The sequence below is a fragment of the Lytechinus variegatus genome, chromosome 16, assembly GCF_018143015.1.
Source record: "Lytechinus variegatus isolate NC3 chromosome 16, Lvar_3.0, whole genome shotgun sequence".
NCBI lineage: Eukaryota > Metazoa > Echinodermata > Echinoidea > Temnopleuroida > Toxopneustidae > Lytechinus > Lytechinus variegatus.
This window is the reverse complement of record NC_054755.1, coordinates 27,720,811-27,736,204: the sequence shown is the minus strand read 5'-3', so window position 1 is coordinate 27,736,204 and position 15,394 is coordinate 27,720,811. Positions and strand designations below refer to the sequence as shown.

Genomic DNA, 15,394 nt, shown 5'->3' with positions numbered 1-15,394 from the left:
GCGGTTTTCACGTGGAGGGCCATGGGGGATTTAGTCGACGTGTCCTTAGCTCAATGTAATCCGGACTGCCTGTGTAAAGTGAATGGAGCGATATTGGCCATATGTTTTAGTACACAATTCTATCAACCGAATAAAACTGGTGCAATTTTACCCGTGCCTACTGCCTAGGGCAATTTAATTACGAAAATAAAGGATTTACAGTGGAAAAAAGAGTTCATATTATGTCAAGTGAACGTGGAGATACCTTGGTAAGAATAGAAATTTAGCTTTTCTTGACTTTAGCTTAGTCTTGACTTCCTGGACACAAAGTCACAAGTCAAGATGTAAATTATTTTTCATTTTTTCAATCAAATTCAATTAATAAATGTTATGATGACTGAGTTGAATTGAAGTTGAAATAAAAATTGTTAACTTTGCCATTAATTTTTTATCCATGGAGACTAGCCAGGAGGCTCCTAGAGAGTAAAAATCATTTAGTGATTTACGAGTGATGTGTAGTCATGGTAGTTGTGTACCTTTTTGCAGATGACACTAGTAAGACAGAGATGCCAAGGCAAGTTCAAAGACCAGCTATCATGGCTGTGCGTGAGATTTTCTGTGAATCTGAGTGAGATCACAGACATTGTGTACAATGTATATGGGGATAGGCTGTGGTAGTTGCGTGAGACAGAAATTTGAGGGGATGAACAAGAGTCCAAATGCTTGAGTCTCACGCATTTTATGCGTGAGACTTGGTAGCTCTGGTAAGATTATATTCTCTTAGTGAGATTACTTGCAAATTGCAATCGTGATTCTTCTCAGTTACAAGACGATCTTCATGTACCGTATTACAGTGATGGTCTGATAAGTGGCTCTTAAACTTCCATCCTGAGAAGTGCAAAGTTTTAACTTTCGGTCCTGTTAAGAAGGTGTCAAATTGCCCTCCAAGGTCGTATCATCTAGACCACAAGCTTCAGTCTCCATGGTCTCTGTATTTTGGTTGTTCCGCTGAACTACGTTGGCTCCACTCACCAATACATATGTTAGTAAAATGTCAGAAATTGTTGAATAAATCCCCAGAAACGACGGTTATTCCTGTCTATTAAAGAAGGGTAATGTTGTATATAATCTAGAGCATGTTGACACGATGAAGGACCTGGGCATAGATCTAGATGGTGGATTTTGGTTGAAAAAAAACTGGATAAGAGGGAGAAAATAAAAATAAAAAATATTTTTAAAAAATTATTTGGCCTAGATTACCCCGGAGAAGTTAATAAAATGGCATCTTTTTTGCCGTGATGAAATGGCATCTTATTCTGGTGTTGTGGCGTGCACCTGTAATCCAAGCTGTGGGGAAGTTACAAATTGATGCAGAGGTTCGAGGCCTGGTCACGTCTTTCGGATGGTGATGTTAAAGGTCGGTCCCAGACGTAAATAATAATTTTTGATTGATACACGTCTGACAAAACTCAACACACACAAATCAATGACAGCCCCCATCAAAAATATCCTAGCACCATCCCAGATAAAATTCATCAGTACAGAGTGCAATCGAATGACGCCTAAAAATTTTTAAAGGTGGTATATGCCGGGGGTATATGTCAGCACAGCTTGCCGTAATTATACTGACGGTGGCGGGCGGTGAGCAGAGAAGAACCTGCCTCCCGGGGGCCACTTCCATTCACGAGTGGATACCATGCGCGACCATAGGGTCTCGAAAAGCACCCTAAACACGTAATTTCCATATTCTGAAAATGCACCCCTTAACAAGTATTGGCGTGTGAAACCCTACCCTTAACAAGTATTGGAAACAAAACGATACTCTTGGCAAATATTCCCTGAAATGAACCCCTAAACAAGTACATGAATTTTTTATTGTTACGGGTCCTTCGGTCGTCGGCTTTATCTTATTTGGTTTTGTACGACCCCAGCTTCTACACCTCGCGCAAATCGGACTCTAAACATGAAGTGTTGGAGCAAAAAGGACATCCTTTATAATACATTTTAATTTTGTTTTATCATCCCCGCAAAGTCGACCCTAAACACGTAATTTTCCTAGTGAAATAGATACCCTTTTTTCATTATTTTAGTGTTTTTGATACCCTTATCATGTTACGTACGTAACGTGCCCTATCGTGAAAAAGACATCCTTTTTACATGTTTTTTTGGTCGCGCATGGTATCCACTCGTCAATGTAAGTGGCCCCCCCCCCGGGACCTGCCTACATAGGACTGTCTAGAGCCGGTAGAGGTGTCTTTCCAAGGACCATTCTTCGTATCGCCCAAATTGGCTTCGTGAAACAGTCTTGCAATATATCTCGTTCTTACGTAGTGCGGTTCTAACTTCTACCAAACACCATTTTATGAAACAGGCTCCTGACTCCTGACCTTTCAGTTGGTATTGTTGGTATTGGTATGGTTTATGACCCGGTGGGTGTTTCATAAGGCTGTTGGTAAGATACGAATGACTTTACGTACAACCGGTGATCCTTTCTTGTGCTATGTGATACCCTGTATAATTGAGTCATGACCTAAGAACATGTTCCACTCGTGCGTAAAGTTGTTTGTAACTTTACGAACAGCTTTATGAAACATCCACCTGAATGTTTTTCTGCGGGAATGATCACTGATCATCTATTTTGACCATATTTTATAGTTCTGAGAAAATAAGACTTTCTAAATGTGTTTTGGCCCTTTTTCATCAATGTTCGAAATTCAAATTTGAAGACTGTCTTTGACATTATTCGTCAATGGGTTTTTTTATTTTGTATCTCTTCTCTTCTTTTTTTTCAGATGGAGGAGGAGCCGTGCAAAGTGGATAAGTGGAACGGGACGGCGGTCAAGAACGCCTTGGATGATGATATCCGGAGGGTAAGATTCTCATGATTCAATCAAGCACAACAGTGGAAAGTCAGCAACATTACATACTACATAGATGTCGATTCAAACTGTTTTCTAGATATTGTCTCCTTCCCGCACAAAAGCCGTTAGCGGTCGCCTTCCCGCAAAAGGGCCATTGATGTGGACTGCATGTCACCTTCCCACAAAAAAGCTGTTAGTGCGCATTGTTTACTGCACGATAACAGCTTTTTTGCGGGAAGGCGACATGCAGTGCGCGCTAACAGCCTTTGTGCTGGAAGGCGATGATATGATGTAAATGCAGGCATCATTGTCTTGACAATCGGTTTGACATGTCGTTCTGATGTATAAAAGCGGATTATTGTATCCCCCGAACAGAGTTCGGAGGATACTATGGATTTGGCCTCGATCGTCGCGCCGCCGCGTCCGCCGCAAAAATTTCCTTTTGAGCGCTCTATCAACTGCATTTCTTCTCCGACTGTCTTCAAATTTGGCATGAAGGTTGAGTGTGGTATAGCGAAGAAGCCTATCGATTTTGGTGTGGGCGGAGGTCACATGTTAAGGTCAAAGGTCATTTTCAGGTCAACATTAAAGTTTACATGCTAGACTCTCTTAAGACACCTAACTCTGCAACCGTAAGTCACTTTTCAACCAAACTTAGATGATAGATGGACTTGGGGAACCTGCATGTTATGTTGCAGTCAGAGGTCACATGGTAAGGTCAAAGGTCATTTTCAAGTCAACATTAAAGTTTACATGCAAGACTCTCTTATGACACCTAACTCTGCAACTGTAAGTCACTTTTAAACCAAACTTGGATGAATGATGGACTTGGGGAACCTGCATGTTATGCTGCAGTCAGAGGTCACATGGTAAGGTCAAAGGTAATTTTCAGGTTAACGTTGAAGTTAACATGCAAGACTCTCTTTCTCCGCAAGACCGCAACCATAAGTCACTTTTCAACCACACTTGGATGGTAGATGGACTTTGGAGACCTGCATGCTACGGTCATTGTTGCCATGATAATTGTATTTATTTTTTTGTCAAATTTCTGTGTGAGATCTATATATCGCAATGACGGATCGGGGGATACATGTGCTCGGCTGCGCGACCCGCCGAGCATCTCTAGTTATTATTGTAACTCTTTTTGAGATGTGACCCAGTTCTGACCTTCTTGAATATTGGTGATATCTTGAGTCAGTGCCTTTCCAAAATTTGTATAAAGGTCCTTTAGTAGATATAAGCAAATTAAATGTCCCATAGTATGGCCCCCATTTCTACTAATAAACACCATTGATTGGTTATCTAATTATTGGAAGTGTAAAAGTTGCATAACTTGCAAGTCCTTGCATTAGCTTCAGTCAAACCCTCTTTGATCTACTCTTACATGTAGTTTGATTCCTTTCCTTTAGATAATTTTTGTATTGATAACTCATTTGGAACTCAACAATTATAGGGTTCTCACCCACTCTCAAATATTCTTTAGTACTTCTTGCAAAATATTTTTCTTCTTCCATTTTACTAGTACTTTAAGTAATGGTTCAAGATGCTGAATATATAAAGCACACTGGTTGTCACTTGAATGTGTATGTGTTGAAACTTTTACATACTGTTATTTCATATTTAAACTTTATTTTGTTCAAGATAGTTAGGACACAAGTACATGTATAATTGAAATTGAAAAAATAATAAAAAACATTTTATAATATGTTTTCAATATTTCGATTTCTCCACAGATATTCACCAAAGTGTTTGAATACGAAGAGAACCATTCTTTGATTGATAATCGTCTTGTCCTCTGCAGCGTAGCCTGTATGTTCGCCATCGTAGCTCTCATCTACGACTACCTCAATCCGTTTCCTGAATCGAGATCTGTCCTTGCCTTCTGTGTTCTAGCATATCCTTTACAAACCTATTATTAGAGGTCAAGTCCACCCAAGAAAAATGTTGATTTGAATAAATAGAGAAAAAAAATCAAACATGAATAACACTGAAAACTTCATCAAAATGGGATGTAAAATAAGAAAGTTATGGCATTTTGAAGTTTCGCTTATTTTTCACAAAATATTTTTTTTTTCTTTTATTGTTTGAATTATACAATATTTCAATTTTTACAGATTTGACAATAACGACCAACTTGACTGAACCATATAATGTTAAGCAATGGTATCTCCACATGTTCAGTCACTTCAGAAATAAAATTTTGTTTCACAGGACAATGAGGAGAAAATTAGAATATTTCATATATCAAATTATAGAATACAAAAGAAAAAGTGAGTGAGTGAGTGATGTCATCAGTTTTCTCATTTGCATACCGACCAGGATGTGCATATAATTATTACGTGAAATTAAGCAAAACTTAAAAATGTTATAACTTTCTCATTTTACATCTGATTTTGATGAAATTTTCAGTGTTATGCTCGTTGGATCTTTCTCTTTTTATTTAAATCAAGTTTTTGTTGGGATGGACTTGTCCTTTAAAGTCAATTTGGGATGTCGCCTGTCAGTATCACAAACATTATGCAACTGAAACATCCTGAATAGGTGATATATCACCCCCGGCCCCCCCTCCCAATATTATTCTTTTATGAGGTAGAGTAATTCTGTCTTTAAAAAATGAATTAATTTGAAACGAATTTAATCACAGCTGTTCATAAAACTTTTGAAGCTGATGAATCCTTTCTGTGTCCTTCTTACTGTTGTTAAATATTGAATGTAATTTGATCTGACCATACACCCACACAAGCAAACATTTTTTTCCCGTAATCCCTCAATCCCTCTGCCCCTCGGAATAGTTTACTATATAGATGGCGCATAATGCTGTGTTTTAACTATATTGCTTTTACTCCAAACTCAAAGCTTATAGGTATGAAAAATTTCCGTTTGGGAATAATGATTCATGTATTTATTTTTCAACTGTATGTTAATTTCATTCGTTAAATTCTCATTCTTTTCACAGATAAGACTGCAAGTTAATTTCATGAGTGGTTTTCTCCTATCTCTTAGAGATTTTGACACAAAAATCTAGTTGTGTGGTGTGAGGAATCTGAGGAGAACTTAACCCTAAAAAGACGGGGGGGGCTGATTCAGCCCCCCCTCGACATTTTTCGCGATAAATCTGCCTCGCAAAATTTTTTGACCGCGTCGCTCACGGCCTTTTTTCAAGTCTCGCGCAACTTTTGAGACCACAATTGTGACCCCCAGGTACGCGGTTCCAAAATTACGCAACATTTTGTAAGTGCATGCAGACCCAAAATTACTCAAAAACGTGAATTTGTGTACAAATCCAATGCAAATAGTGTTCTTAGCCAAAATTCATAAATGTATCATTATTTTTCCTTTTACTGCTTAAAATCAATTATTTTTATCTTGTTTATGGTCAAAATAAAGTCCCCGACAATTTCTATTGAAAAAACAATAAAAAACAAAAAGTCGAAAAACAAAGAAATACATAAGAAATTTAGAAAACAAAAGAATACATAAGAAAATAAATGTGATTTTGATTTTTTTTTAAAATCAATTTGATCAGATGCCTATCTAGAGTATATGAAACAAAAATTAGCATTTCAAGGGCATTATTTTATTAATTAGAGCAAACTTATGATTTTACGCATAAATTAGCATAATTAATGAGACATGAGATTTTTTGCAGAATTTGATGTTATAGTTTTGTAGATAATGCCATGGGTAACGCATGTGCCAATTTTCGTCGCGATCGCGCGATCGATGGCCGAGATCATAAGGGGGGGCTGAATCAGCCCCCCCCCAGTCTTCTTAGGTGTCGAAATAGCCCAGTCTATTTAGGGTTAACCCTAAAAAGACTGGGGGGGGGGCTGATTTAGCCCCCCCCCTCAACATTTTTTGCGATAAATCCGCCGCTTGAAATTCTTTGACTGCGTCGCTCTCTGACTTTTTACCTTTAAGTCTCGCGCAACTTTTGAGACCAAAATTGTGACCCCCCGGTACGCGGCTCTGAAATTACGCAATATTTCGTAAGTGCATGCAGACCCAAAATTACTCAAAAACTTGAATTTGTGTACAAATCCAATGCAAATAGTGTTTTTAGCCAAAATTCATAGATGTATCATTATTTTTCCTTTTACTGCTTAAAATAATTTAATTATGTCTTTTTTATGGTCAAAATAAAGTCCACCAACAATTTCCATTGGAAAAATAATAAAAAACAAAAAGTCGAAAAAAAAGAAATACATAAGAAATTTAGAAAACAATAGAATACATAAGAAAATAAATGTGATGTTGAATTTTTTTTAATGAATTTAATCAGATGCCTATATAGAGTATATGAAACAAAAGTTAGCTTTTTAGGGGCATTATTTTATTAATTAGAGCAAACTTATGATTTTACACATAAATTAGCATAATTAATTAGCAATAAGATTTTTCGCAGAATTTGGTATTATAGTTTTGTAGATAATGCCATGGGTGATGCGTGTGCCAATTTTCCTTGCGATCGTGCGATCGAAGGCCAAGATCATACGGGGGGCTGAATCAGCCCCCCCCCCCATCTTCTTAGGCTTCGAAATAGCCCAGTCTATTTAGGGTTAAGCGAAATAAAGTAGGTTCATTCTAAGATAAGTAGATTTTTGATTGCATCAAGTTTATATCAAATTATATAAATTTTATTCCTTGACGACCATTTTACTTATTTTGCCATGATGTCATTGTTGACCCTGTATACGACCATGATAGAGAAGAACCATTTTTTGGTGACGAATCAGAAGGACCCCGCGGGTCTTGACCCGAGTGATACCTGGTGTTGTGACTCCTATATGAAGAGGTAATTATCACTTACCCCTGCTCAATTACCACCTTGTATGTCCAGATATTTATTCTTGAGTCATGGGAAGAATGTGCCAATGATAGAAAGAAAAGGAGATCAGCTGTACGTTCATGGTGTAAAATGATTCCAAACCCAACGAAAGAAACATTCTGATGATATGCGGGCAGCTAGAAAACTCTGTCAACAGATCAATACTATTGACCTGACAGATAATTTCATCTGCCCCACCTGCCTGAGAAAATGTAAATCTAGGATTGGCCTTTACAGCCATTTCAAGACTCACTAATCATACAAGCAGTCATCATACTCTCCAGAGGATTGCTATAAAAGAGAGAGATATTTACCCTAGTTAGACAAGTTCTCAAGTAGTAGGTCTCACTGGTATTGCAAATATTAGCCAGTGCTGTAATATCTATATGAAGAGGTAATCATCACTTACCAGTAGTTGTATTTATATTGTACCGCTAGTATTGCCAATGATGCTCAGTGCTGTAATTCCTACATGTACAGTATATCCATGCTCATATAGTTGTATGACATCATCCCACAAGGCATTTACCGTAATGATACCCAGTACTAAAAAGGGATAGCATACCCATGTTTTAATAACTAAATGTACTTTAGTTTTATCAAAGCCATTTTGACCTCAGCAATGCCTTATATACATGTACCGTGCTTCCTCAATGAAGAGGTACATCTAATGCCAAAATTGGTCGCAGTCTTTAAGTCTGAATTATTGCTGGGTGCACAAGACAAGCATTTTGGAAATGATTCTCTGCTAATAAAAATTATTATCTTTTGAATAATGGTAATTCTTTCAGCAATCATTTTTAACCATGAACAATGCCTTCTCATCCCCCCCCCTTTGTTCGACAATGTCTAAATTCAGTTGAAACCAGGAACTACATGTATTTCTCCTCATCTGTGTCACACATTCAAGTGCACCTCTTTCTTTTGGAGACCCCTCCCCACTGCCCATTCCCATGTTCCAGTCGACATTGTGTGAATTCATTTTAAACCGTGACCTTTGCGTCCTCAACCATTTTGCATGGTTCAATGAACCACCTTTTGAAAACCCCTCCCCCATTCCAGTCAATATTATCTGAAAGCCTCTTCTCATTTTTTTAATGTATTCCTTGCAGGTTTGACGATGAGTACAATCTCGTCCTTCAGTTCGAGGACGGGAAAACAAAGGAGAAGAGAGAGAGCAGCATCACAAAATCGGTCGGCGCCTGGTTTGATGAGAGTGGTCTGCTTCTCCATGACCGTTTCCAAAGTGATGTATGTAAGCTGCACGATAGTTTGTTGGCGGAGAAGAAAGACAAGTAGTCCCCCCCCCCCATGTCATCTTGTTAGGTGGTATACCCATAGCCATGGTTTTTGGTTAATCCTAGGTTAAATTTGACAACAGATTTATGGACTGCTAGTTGTCAACTCATTCACTAATGAAGTAAAAGCTGTTCTGATCCTTCCCTTCAGTCAAAAGCTTTCCCAAAAAATAATTGTGTTGTGAAGTGAGAAGAATATGTTATAATATTGGAATGCAATTACTTGCAAAAGTTTCTTGTACCTCATCTTTACCATGATTATTGAAGGAGTAAGGTGAAACCTAGCATTCCATAGAAGCTTGGAGTATATTTCTTGTTTATTCTAGGGTTGGACCAAGGATTTAATTGTCAGGATACCACCATTTGCCTTTACTTCAGAAAATGAGTCATTCCTGTTTTAAAGTCAGCCATCTTTGGCTTTCTTTGGAAGTGAAATATGATTTGCTGGATAGTTCTCATTGGCATCATGTTTATTTCACATTTTTTCTTTGCCAGTAGTATCATCAAGTTCAACTATTTATTTATATGTAATACTGTACATCTGAAGCACTTAGGGGTGTTGCAAGGACATATTTGCAATCGATTGCAAATTTCAGATGCAGATTAACAAATGGTATATCAAATTTAACTGAAGTAAATCAATTTATATTTGTTGATGTGAGAAGCAGACCATTGATCAGTTGTAAACTTGCAATGGAATGCATGACTTTCACTTGATTTGAGGATGTGAAATAGACTTGCAATCAAGTTGCAAGTTTCTTGCAACACACCATTAGAGTGCCTAGTGTGTTTCCACTAATTGCATTTATTGGTATCAAACGTCATTTCCACAGAATCAAGATAACATATTTCAGATGTATGATCTCAATATGTTGTGTATTAAGTTAATGCAGTGTCAGCTGAAGCATATAGTACGTTGTAAATGTATGTGTACGGTAGACTCTGCATAACGTGTACTTCCTGACCAAGTTGCTACTTAAGCACTTGCCCGATTTCCCGGGACAAGTAAAAGTTAGAGTCGGGCAAGTGTTTTGAAGTAAAGACCAAAACTACTTTCCCAGATTGGACAAGCAAAATTCACACAGTAGAAAGTAAAATTCACACAGTAGAAAGTAAAATTCTCACAGTAGAATGACCATAATTAAGGTCGATATGATGATGATATTGACCCTAATTTTGGTCATGGCAGTCAAGATAAAATCAGTTGGGAAAAAAAATGCAATAACAAGGTAGATTAGTTCATGTCAAAAGAGAGAAAAAGGACAATGGTTTATAAAACCGCAAAACTTTCTTTTGAAGAGGTCAAACTTTTCTTTTCAAGGGTTTTTTCGGGCAAGTAAAATAGATTTTTGGGCAAGTATATTCCAACTATTTAAAAATTTACTTGCCCAACCAGGCAAGCGCTTCTAATAAGCTATGTAGCACCCTGCTAACGTATAAGAATCCCCTAACTGGAATCATTATTTCAGACCAGAATATGTTTTTTTTTAATTGCCTTTTGAAAGGGCAAATGAGCCAGCAGCCTTATGAGTTCCCACCTCAAGTACATGTGTGCACAATGCACATACAGGTTTTTCATTTTAAGATACCAATTTTACTAGAACTACAAATATTTGGTGATTAATTAATTTGTTGAATTACTGTTAAATTGCTATTTGATTGGAATGGTTTGAGGATATGAATGTAATGCAGGAACAAATTCTGTAATTTCCATGGATATGTTCTGGTCGGTATTGATAGGGGTTTTAGTTAGCTTCTTTTACTCGAGTTTCCATTGCTCAGAATGTGTACAATTATTCAAAGCAATTTTCTTTCTATGTAGTATGTAATTGATATTCTTTGATTTGTCAAGAAACTGTTACTTCATTTTGTTTTTGTCAATAAATTGTTGCTCCATTCCACAATTAAATATGAATTTGTATAATTTGATATTTTCTTTTGATTTTTGATAAAGTTGGGAGGTAAGGGCTGTAAAGTTTATAAGGAAAGGATTATATGGGATCCATCCACCAGAAGAGGCTTGCTATTCAAAATCAAAGAAAAGGGTCGTTAGCGATCATTTGCAAGAGGAGTTGTTATTAATAAGGGTCTCAATTCATATTATGGGAAACGGATTTAATGTATGAATGGGGGCGGATCCAGGATTTTCCAGGGGGGGGCACAGAAAAAAGGTCCTTGTGTATGAACGACATATTCCCATTAAAATATAAGTTCTGACTTTCAAAAGGGGGGCACACTTGTGTAAATACAGCATACTTCCATCAAAATTTTGATTATGACTCTAAATAGGGGGGGGGGGGCACAGGCCAAATGTGCCCCCCCCCTGGATCCGCCACTGTGTATGATATTCATTAGAGTCACTATAATGGACCAAATAATAAGAGGGTCACTATTATAAAAATAACTCCTCAAATTAGCAAACCTCTTCTATGAGTAGTGGCCCCTTTCTCTGATGACTAGAGACCCTCATTCCATATTATGAATATATAGATGGTCCTTATGATTAGTGACCCTCAATTTGTGTTACCATTAGTTGCCCTTCAGTTACATGATGAACTATGATTTTGAATTATGAATAGCAGTCCTAATGATTGATGACCCTCAAAGTGAATTATGAATACATTTACGTGTTCTATAAAGCTGTTATTGGGTAACGACTGGATGACCATTTCTTGTTCCAAATGACATACATGTACGTGTCCTTACGAAGAACATGTTCCAAGTCGACAGTAAACTTGTGCGTAACTTTACGAACAGGTTTCTCAAACACCCACCAGGGGCCCCGTTTCATAAAGAGCTACAACATTGTAACTTTGCCATTATGTCGACTACCACAGTAACCTTGAGTTTGATTGGCTGCTGAGCCCTGTTGCCATAATGACAAAGTTACAACAGTTGTAACTCTTTATGAAATCGGTCCCTGATCCCCTTTCCATTTTGCGACTTGTGACACTCCATATTTTTGAAGGACCCTGATTTGGATTATGAATAGCAATCCTTATGATTAATAACCGTCATAGTGAATAATGAAAAGTGACCTGCTTTCTATTTTATGACCAGCAAACATTTGGGTATGGGGACTTACTAGTTCTTATCGGCTCTTATGAATATCGTCGATAAGATCTGTGGACATTATCTAATTTCAGAGCCCTTCAAACCTTCCCCTGAAATCTATCCACACAAAAATTATTCCTTCATAAATTGTAGAGATGGATTTAAAGGAAAATGAAACCTTTGGAACAAGTTGGCTTGTGTCAAAACAGAAAAATAAAAGAATAAGAACAAAGAAAGTTTGAGAAAAATCAAGACAAATAATAATAAAGTTATGAGCATTTGAATATTGCAATCACTATATGCTATGGAGATCCTCCCATTGGTAATTGGACAAGGATGTGTGATGTCAAATGTGAATAACTTTCCCTTTGATCGACTATAAAGAACCCCAAAAATGTCTCTTTTTGCTTCTTATGGCGATACAAACTCTTCATCCATGTTGTATTCTTTAAAAATCTGTATTACATGCCCCCCTGGAGAAAGTGCACATGACCTACTGATAGATGTGATAAGAGGCAGTTTAAGTTAAATATAATAAATGTAATGGGGAGAGTTGTTTACAAGTGACATCACACATATTTGTCACATTGCCGATGGGAGGATCTCCATAGCACAAGTGATTGCAATTTTCCAATTCTCATAACTCTCAGTATTTGTCTGATTTTTCTCAAATTTTCGTTGATCAGTTTCTTTGATTTTTCTATTTTCACCGGCACAATCTTGTTCCAAAAGTTTCATTTTCCTTTAAATTCTTTCCTCAATGTTGCACGAGTAAATTTCTTGTCAATGGAGAAAATTTTTTAAAAGAATCTACACACTGAGCTAGTCATTAAGAATTGACACACATAATAATTGATACAATATTTATATCATTTTTATTGCTAAATTAAAGACTCTTTATGATTATACCTGTTGGAATGTAGAACAGCATTGACACACTTCAAAACATTAGCAGAACAAATTCTCAAAAGTAGTACTGAATGATTTGAATCCATGGTCTACAATCGTTTATATAGATTTCATGCACTGATTTATGTTTTATTCGGCATGCATATCGAGAGCACATCAAATGCGCAATTTTATCTCAGCATACTAAATTTTATCCCTTCCACTCGGTTGGTGAGTGAACTATTAAAGCTGTTTGTAAGTTTAGAGCAACTTTAAGAATGACTGGTGAACCTTTCTTACACGCTAAATAATAACCAATGAACATTTAATGGTGAATATCATTTACCACAAGAAAGGATCACCAGTCATTCTTAAAGACACTCTTAACTCACAACGGCTTCATGAAACGGCCCAGTGGACTCATTAATGCTGTAGCCTTAAAAACATAAATTTAGCACATTTTGATAAAAGCCTGAATTCCTTATTGGATGCTCTTAACTTACAAAGCTTTATAATCATTTGATGAAATTTGCATAAACCATTTTTTTCAATCTATGTATTCAAATACATCATTGTGAATTTGGCCCGATTGTAAAGCTACGGTAAAATGAAAATACAACAAGTCACACCTCTTCAACTACAATCTGACAAAACACAATGTCCAATACACGGTACTAACATACTTTTGAACCTAAGCATACACACCAATTCATGTTATTTACTGGATAAAAATGAACTTCTTGTAACATTTTCTTTTCAATCTACATGTTTCCCCTGAGGATTGCTCGCATGCAGCAATACAGACTCGATTTCATTGTGGGGAAATAATTTTAATTCATGTAAACAGGTTTTTTTTTAACTGGTGGATCAAATTGACTGTTAAGGTTTTTGTAAATAAATATGTCAAACTAAATTCACAAATCCAATAGATACGCATATAAACATTTAAATGTTTACATATCATCATTGTCTGTTTCTATCATACTTTCAGCTTATATTCCCACTAGAATTGGTATGATGCATAGATCTATATTTCTAACAATTTTACAATCTTAGACACATGCACATAAGACTAGAAAATTGTTACATTTGTTAACAATACTAGCACATTCATCGATATGTCCAACCTGTTAGAAGTCACGTTCAACCCTGAGAAAAATAGAACGTATATGTAGAATAAGAAAGTTGCTACATGTAGTTATGACATTTTAAAGTATATTTGCACAAAATAGTGATTTAAGCATCATTCCATATTTGTACACTGACCAGCATGTGTTATGAAACTGCTTCAAATTCAGCAAAGCTCAAAACTTTCAAGGTCTTTCTATTTCACATTTGAACTGGGTGAAATGTTTTAGTGTCTCATTTCTCTTCTTATTCAAATCAACTTGCTGTTGGGGTGGAATTTGCCTTTATACCCGGTAAGCAAGCTACCAAATAATATCTCTTTCCAAAGGAAAAAAAGGTGGGGTCAGATTATTAGTAATCCACTCTTGATTAAAGGTCAAGTCCACCTCAGAAAAATGTTGATTTGAATCAATAGAGAAAAATCAGACAAGCACAATGCTGAAGATTTCATCAAAATCGGATGTAAAATAAGAAAGTTATGACATTTCAAAGTTTCGCTTATTTTTAACAAAATAGTTATATGAACGAGCCAGTTACATCCAAATGAGGGAGTTGATGATGTCACTCACTCACTATTTCTTTTGTTTTTTATTGTTTGAATTATACAATATTTCAATTTTTACGAATTTGACGATTAGGACCTCCATGCCTGAAGCACAAAATGTTAAAATAATGGAATTCCACGTGTTCAGGGAGGAATGAAACTTCATTTCACATGACAATGATGAGAAAATCAAAATATTTCATATTTCAAACAATAAAAAACAAAAGAAATAGTGAGTGAATGACATCATCGACTCTCTCATTTGGATGTAGCTGGCTCGTTCATATAACTGTTTTTGTGAAATGAAGCGAAATTTTGAAATGTCATAACTTTCTTATTTTACATCCGATTTTGATGAAATTTTCAGTGTTATGCTTGTTGAATTTTTCTCTTTTTATTCAAATCAAGTTTTTGTTGGGGTGGACTTGTCCTTTAAAGCTTTAAAAGATTACCACTATTACAGCATTAAATATCTCTAGGCCTATTTTCAACTAATTAGTATTACAATGTTAACAACATGCAATTAAATATTAAAAACACAGAAGATGTAATGATCTTTTGTAGAAAAGTGAAAGACAATTTCATAAGCAATTGGACAAACTGGTATAAGTGGTTTGATTCACTCAATTTCAAAGTTATACAGTGTGTCCGAGAAAAAGGGAAAGCAATCATTCACAATTATCAAATATCAAGATAAGTCAGTTCGAGCGCAAGAAATGTATTGTTTTAAATTTGACACTAATAAAAGAATGAAAATCTTCTCTTTGATTAAACACAAAATACATGGCGATTCATTCAATTGTGAGATTATAAC

At 36.2% G+C, this 15,394-nt stretch overlaps 1 protein-coding gene across 1 annotated transcript; it reads left to right on the top strand.

Annotated features, from left to right (window-relative positions):
* Positions 1-65: 65 nt before the first annotated feature.
* On the top strand, positions 66-8,980 carry LOC121429927 (probable signal peptidase complex subunit 2). The gene is made up of 5 exons (XM_041627189.1): positions 66-248; positions 2,772-2,849; positions 4,574-4,734; positions 7,501-7,635; positions 8,781-8,980. Exons 1-5 carry the CDS (start codon positions 222-224, stop codon positions 8,965-8,967), a joined length of 588 nt encoding a protein of 195 aa, XP_041483123.1. The 5' UTR covers positions 66-221; the 3' UTR covers positions 8,968-8,980.
* Positions 8,981-15,394: the final 6,414 nt, after the last annotated feature.